General features: G+C 45.5%; 4 protein-coding genes across 4 annotated transcripts; 1 reads left to right on the top strand and 3 right to left on the bottom strand.

Moving 5' to 3' along the window:
• Positions 1 to 533: 533 nt before the first annotated feature.
• Positions 534 to 12,836, bottom strand: LOC128718821 (dynein axonemal heavy chain 12). Its single transcript, XM_053812436.1, has 8 exons — positions 12,684 to 12,836; positions 11,167 to 12,597; positions 10,677 to 11,086; positions 10,419 to 10,599; positions 7,136 to 10,354; positions 6,838 to 7,071; positions 796 to 6,777; positions 534 to 728 (listed from the first exon to the last, which is right to left on the bottom strand). Exons 1-8 carry the CDS (start codon positions 12,834 to 12,836, stop codon positions 534 to 536), a joined length of 11,805 nt encoding a protein of 3,934 aa, XP_053668411.1.
• A 705-nt stretch (positions 12,837 to 13,541) lies between these two features.
• LOC128708766 (nucleolar protein 9) lies at positions 13,542 to 15,482 on the bottom strand. The gene has a single exon (XM_053803746.1). The coding sequence runs from the start codon at positions 15,480 to 15,482 to the stop codon at positions 13,542 to 13,544; it is 1,941 nt and encodes a 646-aa protein (XP_053659721.1).
• Positions 15,483 to 16,078: 596 nt separating this feature from the next.
• Positions 16,079 to 17,530, top strand: LOC128708533 (WD repeat-containing protein CG11141). Its single transcript, XM_053803511.1, has one exon. The coding sequence runs from the start codon at positions 16,079 to 16,081 to the stop codon at positions 17,528 to 17,530; it is 1,452 nt and encodes a 483-aa protein (XP_053659486.1).
• Positions 17,531 to 20,899: 3,369 nt separating this feature from the next.
• LOC128707060 (casein kinase II subunit beta) lies at positions 20,900 to 24,378 on the bottom strand. The gene is made up of 7 exons (XM_053802006.1): positions 24,331 to 24,378; positions 23,468 to 23,543; positions 23,267 to 23,369; positions 22,343 to 22,534; positions 22,090 to 22,279; positions 21,917 to 21,998; positions 20,900 to 20,926 (listed from the first exon to the last, which is right to left on the bottom strand). Exons 2-7 carry the CDS (start codon positions 23,537 to 23,539, stop codon positions 20,900 to 20,902), a joined length of 666 nt encoding a protein of 221 aa, XP_053657981.1. The 5' UTR covers positions 23,540 to 23,543; positions 24,331 to 24,378.
• Between the last annotated feature and the right edge of the window lie 856 nt (positions 24,379 to 25,234).

Raw genomic sequence — 25,234 nt, 5'->3', positions numbered from 1 at the left:
GATCTACCGCCGATGATGGACTGCTAAAGTGAGCAGCCTTTAAGCTGCCTTAGTTAGATGAACGAGTTGTCGCCGAGTTGTTGCGACAAGTACTGCATACTGAGGTGTTTATCAGTGGCACAACGCATATTCAACAGGCGCAAAGTTGAGTACCCCAGCACATGGTGGCAGTACACAGAAGTTCACCAATGAATTCCACATAGAGAAACAAATACGGCTTATCGGTACCGATGGGTGGTTTCGTTTAGGGCTTCAATAGGCATGCTGCTGCTGCTGGTAATAAAATTAAACCAACCGTATAACCGTCATCATCGTCAATCATGGGGCAGGAAAACGATGCAATGGAGTGCTTCGGAGTGGGTCAAGTTTTGCATAAAAATGGTCTTAAGTTTATACATCCACTTTCACAAACGCTTTCGCTAATTGATAAAGCAAGCCACAAACAGTCCGCTTGCTGACTCACTTGTGAGCAGTTATGAAAAATCTAAAAATTTAATAAACTCTTCAAAATTTTATATCAAACTGGTGAGTGACTAATCAGAAGTTTGGCAGAGCAACGCCACACTACGCTTAACCCAGAGATTAGCGGGAAGTGTTGTACCCAGCAGCACCGGCAGAACGTAGTTGGTTGAGTGACCGGTGGTCGATAGTGTGCCCTTTCGTTCAGCCGTCTTGTACACCGGACATTTGTAGCGGGAACCTTCCTGCAATTCGACTATTTTCGTTGGCTGCGAAATGAAGAAGCCTGGTTTTACTGTTGAACCGATGAAACGATGTGCGGTTGCGAATACTTACAAACAGATGAATAACGGGCATTGTGTCGACCAGCATCTTGGGGAGCTGTTCCTCCAGACAACTCTTAGCAACATCCCACCGTGCACCTTCCAGGAACAACCCGTTTACGTACACTCCGTCATCAGGAGCCTTGTTCGCGCAAGGTTCTCTCGATACATAGAAATCGTATGTTAACATATCGATTGGAATTCGATGATGACGTGCGTAATTTTGCATTGCAGCGGTTAAGAATGCCTGCGTGAAATAAAACCCAGACAACCAAAATACGTTGGGTTTGCCCTCGTTGTACCAGCGATGTAGGAAATCAAGTCGCTCTCGGAAATCCACCACATACGCGCCGACCGGCTTCAGGCTGGGGTAAGATTTTTTCATCCAGGATGCTGGAATACGACGATGATGAATAGCGACAAACACAGCCTCAAGCTGTGGCGTTAGTGCTATCAAGCCAGCGATACCTTTCTTTAGATTGACGCAACTTGATCGGATCTCGCGCAGCAAAGCGTTGAAACGTTCCATCTCCTGTACGAGCACAGTGTTCATCGATTCGTTATAGTCCACCGGGTAGCGTCGTTTTACCGCTTCGACATTGAAGTCATCTGGCAGCAGGCTGTAGATCTCATCAACCGTGGCCAAAACTTGCTTTTCCACCTCCGTATCACTGCCACCAGATGTGCCACCTTGCGTGAGGATCATGGAATCGATCAAGATTCGAGACGCGGTCAGATCTCTCGTAATGCCCGCGTTGGGATGCAATCCGTACACGAGCGGGCTGGGAAAGTTTGGAATGTTGTTGGCGATGTGTGACAAATATTCTCGATGTTCATTTCGCAACGGAATTCCATAGCAGTCACCCAAGGCCGACAACCGATAGTTGGGATCGCTCACCACCTGGTCGTTGACGTAGTCCTCAAGGATAGTTACGATTGCTCGGCGATCCCATGCATCCGTTACGCGTCCACCGTAATTGCACTCACCGGTAAGGTATGTAATGGCCTCGAAAGGTATGTCCTCGTACTGGTTGATAAAGAGTTGCAGCTGCAAAACGGAAATCTGAAAGTCGGACTCGTTGAACCCGTAGGAAATGTTCCATCCCAGTGGACCAAACTTTCGCCTTTCCTGTACGACCGCGTGGAAGAAACACACGCCGAATAGCAGCTTCGAGAAGGCACGGTCCTTTCCCGGACAACCAGTGTAGAATGCGTCGTCATTCATCGGCTCAGAATGATAGGAACGGAGTAGATTTTGCTGTAACCCAGTTGGTGGTTCATTCGTCATCTTGATGCCATTCTGTAGAATGCTTGCGGGAAACTGCTCAGACGGATAGCTCGTCAGCCACAGCCGGAAAGACGTCGTTGTGTTGTAGTGATCCATGTTCTCCCACAGGTATTCCAGGGTGGGCATCCAAGAAGCAGCCAGATGACAATTCTGCAAACACACCCAGCTTCCTTCGTCTTGTGCACGCTCAATAATGCGTTGCGCTATCGGGCCCTGCCCTTGTCCGAGCGAAATCGACTGGAACGTCTCGTCAAAACCCATTTTCTCTGCGTACAACAATAGCGCGTTCATGGGATCCGCTCCCGGGGAGAGAATGAAAATCAATGGCGTTAGACAGTTGGAGTCTTCGAACGATCGGGAAATGTCGAACGGCGGTGGTGCGACATACGGTGGCCCCATTTCCGATGCAACAAACTCTGTGATAGCCAGGACGAACTTATCGGGCCGTATCGTTTTCAACACGATCAGCTTCTCAAAACGATTCGTTTTTTCGTCCCACGGAGCGGGCAGTTTGATTAACTGCGGTTCCTCTGCATCATAGTACTCTCGCCACTGGGACTGATTAGCCGCAAAACTCTTGACGAAGCCAGCGAAATCGGGTAATTGCTCGAGACGGCAAACGTCTTCCCATAATTTTACCGTGATCCACGTATCATCCGGATTAGGCATCCCAATGTCCGCCTTTTCACCTCCACTGAGCAGATATTTAAACTCCAGCTGATTGATCTGATTGCAGGAGATCATGATCTTTGTCGTGAGTATGAAGGAAAACAATAGCTTATCTTTCTCGAACAGTGACCTGCATACGTTATTGTACAGGTTCAACGTTACTGCGTCCATCAGGTACTTCAATCGACGGTATAGCTCCTTCGTCCGGTTCGCATTTTCTATGGAATAGATGTACAAATTTACGAACCATGCCAACGAGAATTGGTACATTGGATCCACGTTAGGAAGCTCTGTGATGCAGTAGTAGAGCGTTGACGAATGTACCGCTACCGGGCGATAACTCTGCCGGAAGGCCTCAATCTTCTGCTCAATTTCACGTGAATCTTCCTGCTTCTTCACGATGTCACTGGAAATACGTTTTGAATCGTCCAAAATCTTGATAGCGCTTTCGTCCTCAAGTATGTCACCCTTGCACTCCGACAGTGTCTTTAGGATCTTATCTTCCACATCCTTCAGCATGGCCACATTCTTGGCTCCCTGCAGAATTAAGCTTTGGCGTAGTTCTTGCAAATCAGGGCGCTCCTTTGCCACTACAATACCTAGCAGTTGATCCTCTAGACCCTGGATTGTGAGAGCGAAGTTAATCACCGTCACCTTATTGTACACCTCAGGCAGATAGTGCGGATTGCGCAGGCTCGATGTAAGGTACAGTCGAAATTTCGGAGATAAGGCAATAACATTCTCGCCAAGTGTTATGTAGTCTACACCTCCCTGAACGAAGGTATTCTTATTGAGCAGCGGATCCAGCGGTGCCTCCAGTTCTTCAAACACATTCTCCACCAGCACCGGATACCCCTGTTCGATGCACCCTTCAATCTTTTTCATGTAGTCGGACTGGGTAAACTTAACCACCACTAGATGATTATTTCGCTCCATGTTGCGGATCCACTTGTTTGCCTGCAGCTGTGGGTCAATAAATAAACTGTAGCGCGAAGAACTATCCATGATGATGGCATTCTCCGTGGAGAATGCATCCGTCGGCAGACCGGCAATGTTCCAGTTTTGGATCTTTATCTTCGAACCGAGAACTTCCATCAGACTGTATTCGGGCGAGCAGGGAATGCTGTTGGCAACGCACAAATCGTGCCATTCGACGATGCACTGATTCCTGTACGATGCCGTCAAGGGAGCCAAATAGGCAATGACTCCACTTGAGACCAGTATGTCACCCGCTAGACTGTCGTACAACCGTTGCAGATTCTCGGCCGATGCAATCCAGCGTGTCTTTTCGCCACCTAACCCACCGATCAATGTTTCCGCCCGCTGTAGCTTGTCCTTGCACAGCTGCACCTCGTCCTCTACCTCTTGCTTCTTCCGGTTCGCGATCTCCAGATTATCGTTCAGCTCGGCCACCCGGCGCTCTAGGTTTGCCGCGAGTAAACGTTTTTCGTTCAGGATTGCCATCGTTTCCGCGTACTCTTTTTCGGCTTGCTTCAGTTTTTCCTTCTTTGGTGCGACGATCTTGGCGACTGCATCGTACAGATCCATTGCGATGATCCACTTGCACAAACCTTCAGCCGCACTGGAAGCTTTAGCCACGATGTGTGGCTGGAAGTCTTTGTGCGGAATAAAGTCCTTGCGAATCTTGCGCATAGTGTCCGGATTGATGTTGTCCTTGTCGAAGTCCTTCAGAGTTTGCAGAAAAGCTAAATCTCCTAGCAGCCGCTTGCTGGGTCCCCAGTAATCGAGCATCTTTTTGCCCGTTGCCGGATCGGCCACTTTGTCCGGTGCAATGCCTTTCATCACGCACACGGCCGCCATTACGAGCTTAACCACCTCCGGTGGATTTTTCATCGATTTCACCAACGTAATATCGGTAGGTTTAAGTGTGTTTAGTGCCTGTATCGCTTCCTCCAGGATTGGTATAGCACCGGCTAGATCTTTTTCACAATCCGCTTTGAGTACCTGTGCTTCAGCTGCCTGCACATTCGCTACAACTTCATCCTTTTTAACCTGCTCCGTGGCGGCAGTTGCTTCGAGCGATTCTTTTTCGATTTCTTCCGTCATCTTGCGCGAGTTTTCCGCCATCACGATCAGTGTTGGTTGCAGTGCGTTCAGTTCAATTTGCATCTTCGAGACGGCATCGGAGGCGGCACTGAGCCGATCTAACCCACCGAGATAGCGCAGCTTGTTATTCATAATGTCCGTCTGATGTTTTTGGGTGAGATTGCGGAACGATTTGATCAACTCCAGGTACGACGCAGAGGTAATGTAAATTATTCGGCCTGTCTCCGTAGTGAATTTTGCCGACACGTCGCGCGCGATGACGTGGAAATGTTTACACAGCACAACGATCGATTTTTTCACCTCTGCCAATACGTTCAGTTCCTTCATGTACTTGTCGGCCACCTTCTCCAAAGCATCCTCCGGCCACGCGTCAAACCAATCGATGGTGCAACAATTTACTAGCGAAGGATACATACGAATTCGCGACCTCAGTGCTCCTCCGATGGGGCTGAAGCAGATCACGATGTGTAACTTCTGTTTACAGCGGTTCACGAAATATTGGAACACCTCCAGTGGGGATATGTCTAGGTTACGATTACCACCCTGTGCCGCCAAACGCACCATCTCGAGAATCTCCTGCTTCTCATCGATGGCGAATATGTTCGGAACCTCGCCCAGATTCAGCAGACAGTCAATATCCTGCAGGAATGCTTCCTCCTGCAGTTGTGCCTCGGTAAGCAGGAACACTGTATCATGTCCAAGCCCTCCCGCTTCTTTAAGCACCTTCTTCAAATCCTCGCGCCATTCGTTGATTCCGTAAAATTTTGTAATTTCAGGTTGGAAGAGAGACTGGCCGCATATCTGTGCCGCTAGTTTGGTCAACGATTGACGACCTGATCCGCCCATACCGATCAACAGCGAGCTACCACCGGGCATTGAGATTACGCGACACACCTTGTTTAGGTGCTGTAGAGCGTACTGGAATAGCACGATATCCATTTTCGATTTTTGCGAGCTGTTGTACTCGATCAGTGCCTTCCCGGCAAGATCTCGAAACTGCTCCACGTGCTGCGTTTCTTCATACTTGCGATCTTCCATTTCTGCATCGGCATCAAAGTAGCTACCGAACATGAGATTGTTTAAGCTGCTCATCTGCACCTGCCCGGTGCGCTCATCGAACAGTTCCGGCAGCAATGTTTCCGGTTTTTCCTTGAAGAATGTTTTCATGTTCTGCAGCAGCTTGTCGAACACAAAGATCCGATCGGTTTCGTTCACAAGCCGGTCGTAGAATATGCGCATGGACTCATGCAGCCACAGCTTGGGGAAGATTTTTTTGCTCTCCACGGATTCTCGCTTCAGCATTGCGCAACCGCTTATAACACGCAGCACATCTCGCAGATTGAAGATGTAGTGTGATTTCGCCGGAGTGGGTAACAGCTTCGCACAAGCGAACTGATACGTATCGAGCGTTGCATTGACGATCATGTTTACCATGTTGATTACATCCGCTGTGTGGCTTCCCCGCTTGTAGATATCCAGAAGGATAGCGGAAAAGATCTTGAACATCGTTTCGTCGTTAAAATTACTGATCGCAAAGATATTGAAGTGGCAGAGGAAACGCTCATACACATCCTGTCGACTACCACCGACTAAACCACATGCGGCCATTAGCAAAATATTCTTCAAGTACACCTTTGACGTATCCTTCAGATCGTACCAATGTGTTTGATCAAAATACTGTCTCATCAACTCGATTGGTGGTTGTGCTCCGTATACTTCCTTCACCGGCATGTTTATGTCATCGATAAACAGGACACAAGTCTTACCATTCGGTGGCCCATAAATGCCGCGCTTTTTCTTGATCAACTTTGAAATGATCAAGTCCTGCGTTTGGTTCGCAGTGATTTGGGTTGTGAAGGTAATGAACGTGGGCAGACACTTGTCCTGTTCCATTTTGCTCATCATGTAATTTTGAATGTAGTATGTCTTGCCAGTTCCAGTAGGGCCGACCAAAAGTAAGGGTTTCTTGTTCTGGAGAAGTTATAAATGAATGATCAGAGAACGATTGGAAACTTTGATGCGATCCCTTACCTTAACGTGTATGTCCAGAATGTGCATATAGCGAACGGAATCGAGCGTCGGTACGAGCAATGTAAACCCAACCTCATTCTTCATTTGCCGCACCATATCCGGATAGTAGCGCCAAGATCCTTTCTGCTTGAAATGATACACATAATCGATGATCAGACCCTCGCCCGGCATTGAAACATCGATCTTTCCGACCGCCTCTGGAACCGGATGTTGCTCGTCGGTACCTTTCCAAATCTGTGCAAATATAAATGACAATTTGACACATACCTCAACGCATCTGATGGTGCTAGTACTTTACCTCTCGATAGAACTCGTCGAACTTGACTTTGGACTCCATGTCCAGCACTCCACCTAATCCCCAGACAACGGCGTACATCATGGCGGCCTGAAACCACGTGAACAAGTACTTGCCGTACTCGTCGGGACTTTCGTGGCACGCTTCATCGATAATCATCTCGAAGATGTTCATGGTGGCCATTAGCAGGTTGATATCACCCGGATGCAAGTACTGGTGACCGTGGCAGCGAATAAATTCTAGACAATCAGGTATTAGCCAACGAAAAAGTTCCAGCAGCAAATCGTGCCAGTCGTGTGTCCAGCTGTTGTTGCACCGTTCAATCCAGGATTCCACGAACGATTCCCACCCAATTATGGAAGGTTCCATAAATATCATACCACACCGAGAAACAGTAGCCGGCGATGCCTGTTCCAGGTCCATCACCTCAAAAATCATGGACATATCGCTAGACATTGTAATGACTTCTCCAGACGTTAGACATAGCTTTTTGTTATCGTCCAGTACCGTGTTCATGTTTTCGATCCACACAGCATCGACCGGTCCGTCAAACACAAGCCATTTGCGATCGGGGCTTGTGTCCATTGCATGACCACGAAATATCGTGGACGCTATACCATCTGTCCACTCGTAAGAAATTGGATCAAACGCACCGTACAGTTGGCCCATTGTGATCGCCTTCGGATTGACTACTTCGAGCTGGACTCGTTGGAAGTAAGGATTGCCAGTCCTGGCAGACTTAAGCTTAGTCAGACAAGCGGCCAGCACACGTAGAGTCATTGATTTACCAGAAAAAGGTTTACCAACCATCATGAAACCGTGGCGAACGATCATCATTTCGTAGGTTTGGATCACTTTCGTGAGGAAGGTATCTCTCGGCTGGAGGTTCAGCTCACTGCACACCTCCCGGAAGGCTCGCTCGAGGGCAGCGTAGTCTGCTCGAGGCAGCTCGACACCTGGAAACAGATCGGAAATGATGCCCTCAAACAGCGGGATGTCCTTTGCAAGGAACTTGGGCAGATTGACGTCCAGCAAGGAGCGCAGCAAAATGATTTCTTCATCATCGTCCGGGAACGCCTTCTTGAGATTGCCACACGCTTGTAAGACGGTCTTTACCGCCCGCATACCGTAGTCGTAGTGGTTTTGCGAAGAGAGCTGCTCCGAGCACAGTCGATACGTAGTGACGATTTTGACTGCCAGTGTTCGTGCATTGGTGAACCCAAATGAGTAGAGCGAAATTTCACCGATCATCGCATAGTCCGGTACCATCATGGCAACGGTACGGAAGAGCACTTTCAGGTTGTCCGGTAGTTCGGATCGTCCAGCATACCCTGGATTCATCGTGATGCATACGTAACACGCTGGATTAAGCGTTAGCTCTGTGCCTTCAAAGTTGAACCGCTGCACTCCTCCTCGGACAGCTTGCACGATGCAAAGGATCTGTTGGGCCACCACTGACAGTACCTCCAGCTCGATTCGGTTGAACTCATCAAAGCAAGCCCAAGCGCCGGACGAAGCAAGACCCTTGAAAAACTTACCCATGGCCTTATAGTCGAGCCCATCGGAACAGTTGAACACTTTGCACTGCACGGCAAGCGCTTTGGCTAAATCTTTCGTTGTTTCCGTTTTACCGGTACCGGCCGGACCTTCGGGTGCGCCGTTGAGATGAAGCTGGTAGGCACCCATGAGCGTGCGATAGCAGCGATCAGTCAGCGGAGTGATAACAAGCCGGTCAGAATTGCCCAGGTACTCGCAGGCGAACCGTACCGCCGCGTTGATGATCTTCACCGTCACGCCCGCCTCCTCACCCTCCCAGTAGTATCGAAGCTGGGCCAACCATTGAAAATCATTCTCCGAACTGACGCGATTTCTGATCAGCTCCTGCACGACGTCCTTCGCGTGCACATCGATCACGATCAGTGCCTTGATGGTGACGCGTTCCAGATTGGAAAGATCTTTCGAGCGCATCAGTGCCACCACGTCCATCAGCTCCACCTGCAGGCGATCGAACAGGTCCAGTATCAGTGTGTTATTGCGCTTTCGAAAGCATTGGTGGATGTTGGCAGCCCAATAAATTTGGGACACACAGAGCACCACCATGCCGGGCCAATCGAGAGCCCACTTGCAGCGCGTTTTATCCGGATACGCTCGGTAGGATGCGTTGATTTCCGACCGAATGGCTTCCAGCATGGACGCTTCAACCCACGACAGCCATTTCTCGACGCTACCCCTCGCTTCCAGCGTCGAAACTGGCTCAACAAACTGCACCTGTTCCTTCTCGATGCTGTACATTGATCGAATGTCCAGTCTATCGTCAAACTCCAGCCGATTGATACCTTCGAAGCACTTGCTTAGATGGGGCTGAACTCGCAACGGATCCTTCGTTTCGGAAAGAATCTCCAACATCTCGTCATTAGAGAGAAAGAAGAAGCGAGGGAAAAACAGTCGCTTCTTCTCCAAATATTCGTTCACACCATTTGTGATTTCTTCCAACAAATCGTTCGATTGCTCCATCGCTTCCTGTACACCCTTGGCGGCGGCCACTCCAATCACGGAGCGGTTAGATTCCACCGTCTTCATGTACATGCGGTACGTTTTGTCCACCTGCTGAAACATCCGACCCTCGTTCGGCATTTGTGCCACAATATCTTTTGAGGAGAAGATAGGCAGCAGATACAACCAGCTGCCCTGCACTTTACCCCACTGTTCGATGGTACGATTAACTCTGGTGAGCGTTTGATACCATTCCTTAACTTCCTTTTCACAAGGCTTTACGAACGCAGAGCCTCGCATGGCGAGCGTTTTCATGATGTGATCATCCAGAACCGCCTGGATCTCGTCCAATCCGGTTAAGATATTAATACCCGTATCTTTGAACGGATTGAGTTTGAACATAATGTCTTCCCATTCGGCAATCATTGCCTGCAAACTTTGCTGCAACGCCAACTCCTTATTCGCTCCGATACTAATAATTTCGAACTTGTCTAGATCCTTGTCCAACTTGTAGTCGATGATTTTGCGTAATGTCGTTCCCGCGTCCGGAGTTAGATCGAATCCAGCTATCTCGGACATTTCGTCCCAGTGACGATCCTTTAGCGCAGAATTGCACATAATCTTTACCACGTATACTCCCAGGTGGAAGTCTTTAATGGATTGCGACATCCTGGCGCACAGCTTCAGCGGGCAAGGATGTTTCTCTGGATCTGGATCTTCCGTTTGTCCCTGAAATACAGTATCAGTAGTTCAATCACTCCACGAAATGCACTCGAAATGTTCGCAAACCCACCTTAAACTTGCACAGTGTATTCTCCAACATGTCGGCCTTGATGCGATTTCGATAGTACTTCTGTGTTTTTTGGAACTCCTTCAAAAACTCATCCGTTTTGGATTCGACAAAGTGTGGTTCCAGATATTCAAAAGGTCCATCCATCCATACGTTATAGTATCGCAACCATCGCATACAAAGCCTGTAAGATATTAAAAAAGTAAAACATCTCTTTTACAGTTCGCATGCTTTCACCAACTTTTTTGTGTCGCAACGTACCGGATTAGCTTATAAAAAGGAACGACAAACGATTTGATCGCTTCCAGCATCGCGTACTGAGACTTTGGAAACTTGAACAACACTTCCTCCTTGTTGATCCACTTGACGTAATCCTCGAACACAAATATCTGATCAATGTAACCGTGCAGGACGACAATGTAATCCCGGAACTTCTCCGTCTCCGTCATATCATTAATGATGGCGATGTGCGGTATCATTTCTTCCATTTTCTCATTCAGTTGCTTCGTAACCTCCTGCAGTTTCTCTTCAAACGAAAATTTATACTGTTCGAAATTGGTCGAGTTAATCTCAAACACAGACTGTATGCGAAAGTACCAGTTGACACTCTCCACTTGCAGCTCCATCTGGTCTGCTGGGAGTTCCAACAACTCCACCAGATATGCATTAATCTGGAATCGGACATAAAACATACAGTGAATCAATATATCACTCATTAGATATTCCTTATTCTCAATCCTGTTTTTCTTACTCGCATTGTAATCTGAATTTTATCTCGCAACTCATCGATAATTTCCGACTTGACACGCGTCATGTACTCCCCGTTCGTCATCAGCTGCTCGGTAGACGTTGGAATCTCGAGTGCCTTTTCCTTAATCTCCTCAAATTCCTTGCAAATTCGTTGAATCTCCCGGCGATGCTCGATTGCAATGTGGTTTGCAATACGATCGATATACCGCTCGACGATCTTCCGCAAGCTACCGATCGCGTCCGATTGATTCACGATCGCCATCGGGAAGTATTCCTTCTGTACCATTCCGCGGATCTTTTCTTTATATTGCTGAAATACTTCTATTTTCTCAATGTACTCATCGAAAGACCTTGGCTCCGACAAAAAGTCTTCCATCTCTTCCTTGGTAGATGGACAGAGAAGTCCGGCGAATTCGTTCTGAAACCCACTGAGATATTCAGCCAGTGGTTGGAACGCGATCACCAAAGCCTCCTGTATCTGCTCGTGTGCTTCCTCAACACATCGCTCAGCAATTCCCACGCGTAGATAGGGCGGATTTTTAGGTTCAAAGCCATTCGGATCGACGAGAATTTCGAGACAATCAAGCCGGTTTGCGACCGCCATCACATCATCAATCGCATTCTGATATACACTGTATATATCGTTAAGACTGGGAAACAGGTCGATTCCATCGTCACAGATTGCTAGAATCTTCATCTGTGGTATTTGACGCACATTGAGAAGCGTCGCACGCAGATGTTGAATCGTACGCAACTTTGCCTCATTCAATTTTCGGTTGATTAACCCACCGGCACAGTTCAGTACCTTCGGCCACATGGACTTTGGAAGCGTACGTCGCTCGTAGTGCTTCTTCAAGATCGCCACAATCTTCGGGTACCATTGGCCAGCAATCAAGCTTCCAACCGCCTGCAGATCCTTCTTGATCAGATCACGAAGTTCGTTCAGCGTTATCTCCTCTCCCGTGCGATAGCGAGCGTAATCATTCAAATACTCTGGCAAATCCGTGTATGCATAATGGACAATGCACCGTACAAAAGGATTCGGCAGCAGAAGATTCTTCTGTATGTACGCCTTGCTTCGCAGATAGTTGCGAAAGTTTTCCGTTCGACCAACGCGCTTGAATTCAAACTTTTCTCTCTCCGGCACGTAATCATTTGGGCCAGGTTTGAGAACCTTCTGGCAACTGTACGCCTTCATCACCTTGTCGAACTCCGCGTGCACGTCCGTCATGTAGGCCGCCAGCACTGTGGGATACTGTGCTTGCAGGCGCTTCGGTACGTACGATAGAATCTTGTCTTCCGTTCTGGTCAACATTTTTGGAACTGGCGCACGACGAGCATGCTCACGTAGCTTCTCCTCATAGTAGGACTGTGGCCGTGGTATCACATCCTCGAAGTCGACCGTTGTGCTTCGGCAGATCTTTATTTTTTCCTACACAAGAAACATGCGCCAAAGTGGCGAAAGCAACGGATTGCCGGTTGTCAGGGAGATTTGGAATACGAACTCAAACAACTTACCTGAGCCGCTTTTCGACGAATGAAGCTGTAATGGCGCCGCTCCTTCACCTCGGATAGAAACAACTTCAGCAGCGGATTCTGCATGTATGGCTCATTGTCATACTTGTCCAGCTTATCGCAAGGTTTGTGAAGTTTTGCTAATCGTTTACTCATCTTTATTCGTCTGGTGTTTTCACGATAATGATACTTCCGCACACTGGGTCTGCAGAGCACGTTCTTCTTGCTCAACTTCGTCACACCGTATGGCGACCAAGTCCGGAACGGAACCAGTTCGTTTTATAGCAACAAACGTTGCGTTGTTGATGAAAATTAAACAACGCCACGGATACCGGCTCACTAACTTATTTCGTTATTCCGTTGTCATGGACTGCTACAATTCAGTGCACATTGTCTAGACACGCGTCTTTGGTTACTATGGGAATTTCATGAAGAATTGGGCAAATAACCTTAACCTCTATTGCTAGAAAGAGTTTAATGCACTGTGCTAGTTCCATTAGCACTATCACTAACGTTCACCTGTTGATTTCAAACTGTTACATTTCTTTTTTTTTTTCAAGTTGCAGGAAACTTGAACAACAATTGCAATGAATGCAATTAAGCCAGATAAAGAGTTATACGAAGGATTATGCTTCGTCTTTCTCCGTGCATTCAAGTCTCCGTCAATTGTGGAAAGTTGTCTAGAAATGGGCTATTTTTTTAATTGAGGATATCAAGAGAACATCCACTGAGGGGAAATTTGTATTTCTCGTCTAATGCATCTACTACAAGTACAAGACAAATTCAAATGTGGAAAGGTTTTTTTTACGTTGTTTATTATTTATTAATAATATTTGTAATTATCATGCATATTTAATGATTTTAACTCTCCAGTTTCCTTTTCTTTCCGTCCATTAGTTTACTGAACATTTTCCCCACCTTGGCATCATTCTTAATTGCAACTCTCCACCGCGCCGGATCACGCTTATATGTATCCACCAGCAGTCGCTTGTTGATCATCGTACCCCAGGGTTTATTGTTCAGCTGGGCACACTGCTCGGCCAGCTCATGCACAATGTTTTCTCGTTGTGCCGCATTGCCAGCCTCGTACATGATCTCAACCACACGTGACCCGTGCGCGGTTAGGGCCAGGTGACAATATTGTCCCTCGAGATGACGGACTAGCTTTTCGCGCGACTTTTCTCCCACTGAACGACCCTGGACGAACGCGTTTGCAATGAAGGAACCGCGTGGATCGATGAATATCTCCGCCAACCGGTCGTTCGATATGCCTAGCAGGGCGGTGACAAATTTAATCGGTTTGTTAAAATCCAGTATTGCCTGCAGGATCAAAGATCCATGCAGGTGGATTTTTGGGGGGTTTAAAGGTGTTATATTGACGGGAATAAGATAGAGGAAGGCCATAATCATTTTCTCTGGAGCAACTTCATCGCAGTGCAGTGCATCGAGAAAAAGTTTTACAAACTTGCCCTGCTGGCAGGAAAGCCGAACGCACGCTTTGGCCACCGTCAGCAGAACACCAGTGTGTCCCACATGGAGCAATTTCTCGAAGCTGTCTTCGAGCTCGCCGAAGATCAAATCCATCATGTCTTTGTCCGATGTGTGATCGATCAGCTTCTGCACCGCAAAGTTGCACGTTCTCGATAATGCCAGTTGTTTCACGTGGCCTCGGAACAGTCGGGCAAATAGTTTATCTTTTAAAAATTGAGCCGGAGCAACAACAATGCACAACTCCAGCAAACGTTCAATGCTTTCATTTCTGAAAACGTTAGGTAAATCCGGTTCGTCCGGCTTTTCGTCCTGATTTGGTTCCTCTTTCTTGTCTTTTTTCTTCACTCGAAACACTTCCTTGTAGAGTTTTGAAACGAGTTGCTCCAGTTGAAATACATCGCCAGTCACGGCAACGGCTCTCAGCAGATCTTGTAGCATCACCGCTGTTAGATCCGAGTGCGCCAGGTCACCAAACTGTGGCCAAGACAGCAGGCGCGCGCTAAACTCATTCAGCAGCTTTTGCCATTGTTCCGGTACGGCCAAATGCTTTGATTCGCTTCCTTCGACAGCTTTTTTCTCTGTGATGCCACTTAAATTCAACATACACTGCCTTATCACGAAGTTGGCCTTCGTGTCCCAAACGAACTCCTCGAGATTGTTCACCAGAAACTTTGCCATCCGTTCGACAAACTGGCGACACTTTTGCCTATGGTCATCGCTGTACTGCTCTTTCATGCTGTACTCGACGCAAGGCCAGACACTGTTCACGTTCCAATCCGCGCTACCTGGCCTTTTTTTCTGGCTCTGCTGTTGGCTATCTTGCTCATCTTTTTCCGGCTGCAAAGGAGCAACTGCTCGCAACATCGCAATGTGCAACATTTTCTGCAACACGTGTGACGCGAATAAATCGCAGCAGAAGACACGAAAATTGTCTGCAAAGAAATCCGTTAGCGTTGCAAAAGTTTCCTCGCCGGTATAGACGAGCAGATTTTCCAGCACCCTGCTTCCAACCTGATTCAAAGCGGTTCGCATTTCTTTTCCCTTCAGCTGGCCCATCACGTTATTCGCTATCAGCTGCCGCTCCTCGGTGTCTTTCTGTTTGGTCATTGCTTCGAGTATCGAGACCAAATAGTTGTATTCTACCTGCTCCAGTTCGAAACCCCGGCCGAAGCTATTTCGTTTGCCAAACCGTTTCGCATTGGGCAGAAATTTGGAGCGTTTCAATTTCTTTGCACGGTTTCTGTAATGTTGTTTTCCTAATTCGGTCGTTTCCTTGGACTCTTCTACTGGAAAGTGCTTTGTCTCAGCCATTGTTCCGTCTTTGTCTGAAATGCATAGACGATTTTATTGTTAATTTGTTACCAAATTACGTTCACTAGCGAATATACGCACATTTGTCTTGTAAACAGATGTTGTTTAAACAGTACCAAAAAACCACATGCTATTCGTACACAAACACACAACTGTCAAGGCTCGTGTCATTAGTTGGCATAGTGTGTTTGCCTCCGGTCAATAGCAAGTCGCTAGCGAGAGCATATTTTTTAATTTTCTAGGCTTTCTCCCCATTTTTTAATAAACCGTGTGCAGTGAGAATACAAAAAAAAAAATGAATGATTCGATGGAAGCACTAAATGATCGAAGAATCCATCCCTATTATCGCCTTGTGTGGCCAGAGCTTGCAAATGTCAAACCGGAAGATAACGACAAACACGAAACGCCGAGGTTCGCGCAAGTCTTGTGTTTTTTCGACCAAACAGGAAATTCGATTAATAATTCTTCCTCCTTCTTTTGTACAGCTTGGGCAGGATTGAACGAAGCTCCAATATTAAAGGATCATCACAAGAAACATGAATCATAAGTGAGCCGGAGAAGTTTCTCCTGACCGGGGATATTCGTGAGGCTGTGTAATGAATACGCTCCGCGAATGGTCCCCACTGGTGGAGCTGGTTAACAAAATTCCATCCTCCGTGCAGCGCGGTCTGCTCTTCCACGATGTGTCCATCACTTGCATCGACCTGGTGGAGGAATTCATCGCTCTCGGCAGTAACGTTGGTCTGGTATTTTGGTACAATCGAAAAAGCGGTTCGATCGAAAGATTAGCAACGGACGGTGGGTCCCAGGAGCTCTCCTGTGTGCGGATTGCATCAACGGTCGAGTACATGGTGGCTGCCGGTTGCCGTGCCGGACAGGTTAACATTTTTCAGATCCCGAAAACTCCACCACCGGATGTGTGCGCAGAGCTGCTACTTAAGGCCAAACCCATCGAACGATACACGGTTCGAGGATTGCATCGGGCGGGTGTGTGTGAGCTAGTGTGGTCGAAGAACGGTATGCGATTGTTCTCCGGGGATACAGGAGGTGCTGTGGTGCTGACCGAGATCGGATATGCCTCAAAAACATGCCAATCGCGTGAAATTATCAACGAACGGTACGAAATAGTACAGATGGATTTATACCGAAGCAAGCTGTTGGTGTCGAGTTCCTTTCGAACGGTAATCTGTAGCCCGGAGGAGGAGGAAGGTGGACAACGGTGGCGGGTAGCACAGGTCGGCAAAAAGGATCGCAAAATGTTGGCCCCATTTGGAGCCGTTTTTGCATCGGTTCATGGCAAACAGCAAATCGTCTCGACGCGTTCCGGCTTTCGGTTGTGGCTGGCTGACGATGAAGGCAACGTTGCACAAACGCTCATATTTAAAGAACTGATGCGTGCATCCTGCCCGGAGATAGGATTGCTCAATCCCAGTCGCAATCCGATCCGGATACCTACAACCTTCGGCAAACTGTACCCATTCGAGGGTCATCGAATGGTGTCGGTCGCTAATGGAGCCCTGTTTCTGCTCGATATTGAACGGATGGCAGTTGTGGGGAGTCTGACACGCCTTCGCCACATCCTCGACGTGGCAGTCGATCGTAACGAAATACTAATCCTAGAGAGCGCCCGATCATTAGTACGGATTGCTACCCTACCGGATAGTAGCCAGTCTACGATTGTGCTGAAAAACTTGGAACTGTTCGTCAGTGCGGAGTCTCAGATTGTGCAAGCGGATGAGTGCCGTGAGGAAGCGCCGGTCGAACTGTTTGTACGGAACGGGGAATCTCCCGGCAGTTCGCTATCCTGTGATGATCGGGCCGACTCGGCGGATGGCGGTGGAGTCGATAACGATGCACGGCTTATCGACAGTCATATGAAAAAGTTGGAACTGTTCGACACCCTGAACGAGCTGAAGTACGACGAATCGATTCTGTTCAAGAGTGGTCGAAGCCGGCGGAAACATCGCTCGAAGGTGAATCCAATCGTTGAGATAGGGCAGATCCCGAAAGAGATTGAGCCGGAAGGTGGAGAACCGTCCGGTAGCTAGGAGGATATCTAGACAGATAAATCCGATATAATTACGCTTATTTGTAGGAATGCGCAAGGAAAACTCGGGGTGCTTTGAAAGGTGTGTTCTATCTTCTAGCTAAACCAATCGTTTCGCAAACGAATCACTCTCTTTAGTTGCATCATGACACGGAAGCAAACCGAAAGTCTGACACGTTGTAGGAGCGAGAAATAGACATTTCTTGGTAGAGAGCGCTCCGTTTTGTTTGTTTCAACAAATCATCAAGCGTTAAGAAACCATGGCACGGCTAACTGTTAGCAGCACGCGCGGCACAACATGTATTGTTTGTTACACCATTTACTATACTTTCCTGTTTCCTGTTATCGTCTTCTGTCGCGCTCGGTGTACATGCTTAGCGCAGATGCTCATTGTGATTGTATATTATAATTAAAAAGGAATAAACTATTTTGTTATGCTGTGTACGTCCAACGTAATACGATCGTCATATGTTGCGGTTTTACATCAAGGCGAATGAGAAATTCCAACAAAATCCGTTCCTTGTGTTTCTTGACGCCCATTGCTAGGATGATCATATCATAGCAATGACACCGAACAGTCAATGTACCGGGATACATACAGCCACAGTAAAGATTTCACACTGCATTATTTCGGTTTTGTTTCATTTTATTCCAATTGCCTCCAACGAAGCACACACCCTAACTTTGCCTTTGTCCTTTTGACATTCTCGACATTTTTTTAACTCCCGTCGCTGTACCATATTCTGTGTGTGTTCATTGCATACGCACATTTCTTCCTTTTTTGTGTTTTATGCCTTGCTGTTTAGTTCATTCCTAATGTTCACCTCTCTTTTGTTGTTCTGTTTTCTTCTATCTTGTTTTGTCCTTTGTTTTACTGTTGTTTTTGATCGATCTGTTAATTAATAATTATTATTAATCAATAGATTCATCTATATTGTATGATTTTATATATATAATAAGTTTTATATATATTCCGTTTATTAGTGTTTGCGTGTGTGTATTCTTTTGTTTATGAATTGTTTGTCCAACATTGAGCACTCATCTCAAGCAACATAGAGAGTATGCCGTAGGGGTGCCCACTGGCATATCCATTTTTGTTTGAAATTGTCTCCTTTTACATGAGAAAGAATTTTGGAGGTTTTATTTGTTGCTGTTGTTCGGTTGTTATTAATGAATCTTTTTTTTTTGTTGTTTCTGTATTTCTTATCCTTCAGCACATGCTGTGTGTGTGTCTGTTACATTTCCCTTTTCCTACTCATCGGTCTGTTTCCACTTTCGTTTACTAGCAATGAAGTTTCTTTTGTTATTATTATTATTATTATTATAGTTTTCCCCCAAAGGGAACGCGAAATAGTTCCTATAAGTTCCTTCCTTCTTCTTCTTCTTCTTGTTGCTGCTGTTGCTGCATGATGCATATAAATTGCAAATGCCATTTTCTTCTAATTAGATATTAATGTAAATCATAGATGAAGAGAAAACAGAAGTACTCTCCCACGGTATAAAAACAAAATGCCCAAAGTTTATGGAAACAGTAGCGAAAAGACAAGGACACCTCTTTATCATCTTCTAATTGCAACAAAAATGGGAGGGAAGATACACGCACGGGGAAAGAAAGGCGCATTGCAGTGAATTCTTGAGATAGACGGGTGGGTAAGTGAGGGAGGAAAAAGAGCAGATGGAACTATTTTTCACCCTGCCTCACACACAAAGTATAACAAAAACAGATAAATATGTGAAATAGATACTCTATCTTCAATCCGTCTGTCTGTCTGTCTGTTTCCGCTGTTGTTTTTCGTTTATCGTTTTGATGGGGAGAAGGATAACTAAAATGATTAAAAGTATTATTACCTAAGCCTACACACGGGCCCCCGGCGCTACCGGGAAAGCGACATCAACACACTGTGGCTGAGTGTTGGTTGGGATGATGATAAACGATGGTGGTGGTCGTGTTTTTCTTTTTAATGATTTTTATCTCTTAATGTGTGGAGATTTTCTTATGGCTCGTGGACCGGCTCCAATTTTATGCTACATGTTTGCCTATTTCTTTTTTTGTGTTTTTCTTTTCTCCCTTTTCAGTATGGTTATTGTTCTTTTATTTTATTTGTTTTACTTCCTCGCTCCCTTTGCTTTGCCAAATATTACTCTGAACTCTCCGACTGTGACGGGCATGCATTATGGATGTGGTAGCACTAGCAACATATTACAAATATATTCCAGAATAAGAAATAATGGAACAAAAACTATTAAAACATCTAGATCATTTTCAAATATTTAGATTCTTCCAATGCACCACAGGTCCGTGGACACAGGAAAGAATTCCTAGGAGAAAGAAAAAAACATACAAGGAAGTGACTAACATTGTACAGGCCCTACTTTGCTTACAGAAGCGCACGTGAATCACCAAAAATGGGCTAATTCAAAAGAAACAAATGAAAAATAAATTACTTTCTTCGAACAACCGCAAAAGATTTCTCTCGGCAAGAGAAAAATCAAACGAAACAATAGATTTACGCTTCACCACCATCGAGACCAGACTAAGACGCTTTACAAGCATCGTATCTTCCTATCCATCCACCTGTTTAGCTACAGATGGTTCCATCGTGTTAATAACACGACCGTCCATCGCAAATAACTCGAGCTGCTCTACGTGAACGAAAAGGCAAGAAGCGTTTCATGTATGCGCTCTGATCAAGATTTGCCCGGTACGAGGTTCGAAGAGTTTAGGTGTCAATGTAGACAATATTGTTAATTCATCACTTTCATCATCCTTATCCTTGCCCGTCTCCGCCGTCCTCCTATTTTTCTACATCGATTACCTTAATTGTTTTTTTTCTTTCCTGTCCTGTGTGTGTGTTTATGTGCTACATGTAAGTGTGCGCATATGTGCATTGTGGAGGTGTTTGCATTTGATCTTCCACGTGAGTTTTACAGGCGCACGCAATCGTATTGAGAACCCTAGCCAGAGCATTACACCTATAGAACGCTACTCTATAATAACAATCGAACGACGGATCCTTTACTCCACCGTGTGCGACTTTCCATCCATATTTCTTTCCCAAGCTCCTGAGAACTTTAATGCGGACTGATGGTATGTGGACGAGGGACGACCAAAGAATCAACGTTCTAAAACTGAAAACAAAAAGCCTAGCGAACGACGCTTCTACATGTGTTTTGCGTACTGCTCAGTTCTCCACACAGGTTCTTTTACTTCTGTAAGCATACTCCCTAACCACACGCACATACACCTACACCTACACACATACACACATGCACCCTCGCATGCCACGCCGCTTGATGTGGGGAGTAGTTGATCCTATATCGGGAGGGTGACTCAAACTATCTTCTCGATATAGTCTCGGCGGCTTGCGGTTCAGTTATCGATGCCCTTCGCCGAGCTCTTCACTGTGGTGGAATAAACAAAACGCGTAACAACATTCAGTTGGTTAGTAATCGTTCAATTTCATTCGAATAAGTGTGCCACAGTATTGGAATACATTACGTTTTTTTATCGTTGATGTAGCATTCGGTACAGGACAAATGGGCGGGGCGATGATTATTCACATAATGCAATGCATGATACACCAACGAGGTGGGTTTTAGATACAACAACAAAATAAAACAGGGAAGAAAACGGAAAATAAGTTTAGTATTGACGCAATGACTACTTATTCCAATTTAAGAATCCTGCGAGATGCACAATTAAGTTCTCATTAGGTTTTGTGTAGCGTTCAGACACAGGGAAGTAAATTTAAAAGAAAATTCTCACTAACAAGGATTATCAGAGACTATTAATGCATTTTGTTCGACCATAATAGTATCCTTAAGTGTATTGTTCTGTTTACGTTATGCTCCTAGAACCGACGGATAAACATGAACAACTAATACCCATATGATTCTGTTACACATATGCAAATACTTTACTGACCTCATGAAAATAATATTCAAAAACAGCAAGGAATATGTTGGAGAAATGCCTGTAATAATTGAACGTTTAATGAAAAAGACCTGCTTGACAGCTTTTTGCGATCAGTACAGTGTAGAAGAGTGATAATAGAACAAAACAAAATCAAGGCATCAGTACTATTGAAGAAGATCATTTCCTTCAATTTATCTTTATAAAGAAAATCGCAATGATTGTTTCATCAAAACTTTTACGCACAAGACATATATCTCGTTTATACAATATTTTTAGAAAATTGGGAAACCAACTTTCCGTAGTGACGAAACTGAAAAATGGTATTTCCGCCTGCCGATTTTACCCCAAAAAAACGAAAGACAAAGTAACACATTCCTGCTGGTAGACAACCTAAACAAACTACGCATTTGTCTCCCATTCTTAATGGTTATATGGTTAAACTTTCGGTAATACATCACGATTGCCATTTACCCCTCGAAGCGGTGCCTTAAAGTTCGCTGCTGCCTGCAGCTGGATTTGATACGCTAACGAGTGAATCTTAAAACCGTAGAGACTGTGCGTGAAAGTAAAAAAGAAAAACCGATGGATAAAAAAGGCAAGATTAGTGAAAGTAGGCGCGGAAGAATAATTTGTGCGATACATACCGTGGTATGAATTGATTTGCGGGACGTTTAGGACGGTACTCTGGGTGTACCATGAACAACATGTGCGGGAATCCAGTTCCGAAGTATGCGCCATCAGTATGATGATGTCTAGAGGACTTTGGTGTGTAAACGTCGATGCATTTGGGACAGTAGGATTTTACCATTGCCTCACCGGGTACATCCGACAGACCTGTAGAATGACGCGACATTAATCGGCAATTCATGGCAGCTAAATAGTAAATCAAACACCTACCTAGTGGAAGCATTGGTTGACTCTCACAATAAACGCGTGGGCAGTGACCAAAGTCGCCACTTTGATATTTTTCTATCATTTGAGCTATGCCACGGTTGGTAAGAATGTATCTAGCATGTATCAAACCGTAAAGCATCTCCGCTGCCTGTTCGATCAGGTCCGACTGGTTGGGATTATCGTCGATTTCATCCTCTGTAAGGGGAGAACCAGTTTATAGCGACGTAAATACATATTTAGTAAATACTCAGGAATACGTGCGACATATAATTCATCAAAATCAAACATGTTTTACTATATCGTACTAAATGGCGAACACCTACACAACTTTAACCTTGTCGTGTTATCAGAATAATTCATTTCTAAGCTAAACTAACATAGCATCTATACAAAACAACTTTGAAATGTTTAACGTGGCGATTAATGCGAATAATAATAAAACGTTATGCGACACGAAGAACAGCATCGCATCGTCCAAGCTCATCAGTGTACCGCTGGACAGCGCATTTGAATGGGTCTCTACTCTGTATGTGGTTACTCTACTCTACGATAATGAACTTGTCCATCAATTGCTTTAATTAGATTAGAAATTACGCTCGACAAACGGGTTGTTGTGCATCGATCCCGGCGGTCTTGCATAATCCCGTTGCAACAAACCAAAGCGTACGACAACATCCAGTACACAGAAAGGAAACATCAATTCACAACAAAATCTAGATGGCATAGTCGCAAAACCAAATCGCGCCACTAAAACAATCAACCATTTTGCTATACTGATCATGTCAGTGATAGGCAGGCCATGATTCATGCACGATCGTAACCACACTCTCTGTTTCTCTATCTGACCTGATCTGAACTTTTTTTTCATCCTAAAATCAAACAACACATTACAAGCACGGAGGAAACGTCTCCAAGGCCGCTACTTACCAGGCTCAAGGTCCAGAATCATATCCAACGCATGACGATAGTTCGGTACCTGTTCGTTCAGTCCGGTCAAGTTGAATTTGTCTTGTATGTAATCTTCGTCCACCTAAAATGAGATCGAAAATTCACCCAAAACGTACATATGCGCTCATCCTATCGTGCACTCCCCGGTTGCTGTGCCGTTTTGGGTCTGTGTATATTTACCTCACAGAAGAATTCATTACCGCGCAGTCCGCAAAACCAGGAAATCCATGATACCTCCTCAGAGCTACTCATTTTCCTGCAATGTACCAAAAGAAGAGCCAATGTTAACAGTGAAAACGTCACTAGGCAGCGAATATGTCCTCGAGGTAACACCGGGTGGTGGTGATCGGTTCAATAGTGACACGGTAAAGGTAACTCCCGATCACTCTCGACAGAAATCGCCATTTGCATTGAGCCCTTTTATCAATTTAACACCTTTTCGCTTCAAAACGCTACTGAAGGCTGAAGTTCGGTATCGGAATGTTGCTAGAGTAAGCAACAAAAAATAACAAAAAGAAAAGAAATGGAACTAAACCCACACCGCTCCTCTACCCAGGACAACTCGTTCCCTCTCCTGTGTGTGTGTGTACATTTCCAGACTTTAACTCGATACACACGTACGTATACACACACCCACACGCATACATACGCACAAACACACATTTACTTTTACACGCACCCTGTGTCTTAATTTCACTTCGATTTCACCGACTTCCGGGAGTTTCGGGTGGCCAAGGCAACGTTCTGCACGTCGTCCTTCTGCTTTTCCGCACCAAATTCCGATTCCGATTGCTGGTAAGTAAAACGCGTGTAAAACGCACACACAAAACACACAGCAAGCAAAGGAACGTAAAAGACAGGAAAAAATGACGGTGACGATGACGGAGGAAAGCCGCTTATGCTGCTCGGTTGCGACCGGTTTTCAGGCTCCGGGTGGGATATTTTACGGCCAATTTGTACACTGGCGCACGGGGAACATTACGGGCGATGAGTGGGTTGCCTAATTGCCCCAATTCAATTTGAAAAATCGAACGAAAATTTACCTTTTAATCCCTTGGCAAGCCACGCTTAATTTTTTCAGCCACTGTGGTTTCACTTCTCGGTCATGCTATTAGACGTCAGATGGGGTATGGGATTTTTATTTTACCAACGCCCACTGTGCACTTCTAGATGAATGACCGTGCATAACACCGATGCATGTTGAACAACAAGTTGAGAACGAATTGTGTCTTATTTAAATTTAATTTTAAATGATCCAATGGTTGTTTCATTTACGAAATTCTTCTGCACAATCCCTTATTTGCATACAAACAAGACCTTATCAAAACCAATTTCATAACAAATAGTTTGTTATCATTATTTGTCTACACATTACGTATCACTTGACATCATTGATAAGTCGTGTAAACATAGCTTATCAAAATGCGTTCTTCAAACATGATCAAATTATTCAAAATATTACCTGCAGCAAAACTATTTGCAAATATTCGTAGAAAACAGAGTCTGATTTATGAGGACAACTTGTAGCGCTAAAAATGAAGAGTAGCATGAAGATTTCTTCGTCGTCGTCGATACCTCCTACCTTGGTACGAACGAAACAATGGAACTTAGGTTTCATGGCGAATGAGCCACAAGCTAGTAGGGCCACGTGATGAGGAAGCTGGATTCTTGCCTTACCATGGTGTTTATCACAGCTAAACCTGTCGGAGATTAGTTGCAGTCGGGTGTGGAGAATACTCAGCCTTGGACCAAGATTCCTGGAAAGGGATCGGTGGACAGGCCATGTCATCATTAACTACTCTACTGTGATCAGGTCAAGACGAAGAATAAGATTAAGCAACGCCTGGTCAAGCCTCAAGAAACCGTACCATCAAATTCGCAATCATTCACTGCCACAATTTGACGCCATTTTGGTCGACGAATTGAGGCCGGAAAAGACGATTCTGA

Source organism: Anopheles marshallii, chromosome 2 (genome assembly GCF_943734725.1).
Source record: "Anopheles marshallii chromosome 2, idAnoMarsDA_429_01, whole genome shotgun sequence".
NCBI lineage: Eukaryota > Metazoa > Arthropoda > Insecta > Diptera > Culicidae > Anopheles > Anopheles marshallii.
The sequence above is the reverse complement of the archived record's forward strand: the minus strand, read 5'-3'. Positions and strand labels throughout refer to the sequence as shown.

Excerpts from the sequence above, each read along its gene's own strand:
- LOC128718821 (XM_053812436.1), bottom strand. The coding sequence starts at position 12,836 with ATGAGTAAACGATTAGCAAAACTTCACAAACCTTGCGATAAGCTGGAC. Across the intron at positions 12,598-12,683 it reads TTCGTCGAAAAGCGGCTCAG|GAAAAAATAAAGATCTGCCG; the intron begins GTAAGTTGTTTG and ends TTTCTTGTGTAG. Across the intron at positions 7,072-7,135 it reads TCGACGAGTTCTATCGAGAG|ATTTGGAAAGGTACCGACGA; the intron begins GTAAAGTACTAG and ends ATATTTGCACAG.
- LOC128708766 (XM_053803746.1), bottom strand. The coding sequence starts at position 15,482 with ATGGCTGAGACAAAGCACTTTCCAGTAGAAGAGTCCAAGGAAACGACC.
- LOC128708533 (XM_053803511.1), top strand. The coding sequence starts at position 16,079 with ATGAATACGCTCCGCGAATGGTCCCCACTGGTGGAGCTGGTTAACAAA.
- LOC128707060 (XM_053802006.1), bottom strand. The coding sequence starts at position 23,539 with ATGAGTAGCTCTGAGGAGGTATCATGGATTTCCTGGTTTTGCGGACTG. Across the intron at positions 22,280-22,342 it reads TCAACCAATGCTTCCACTAG|GTCTGTCGGATGTACCCGGT; the intron begins GTAGGTGTTTGA and ends GTCATTCTACAG. Across the intron at positions 20,927-21,916 it reads TTAAGGCACCGCTTCGAGGG|AGCTCGGCGAAGGGCATCGA; the intron begins GTAAATGGCAAT and ends ACCACAGTGAAG.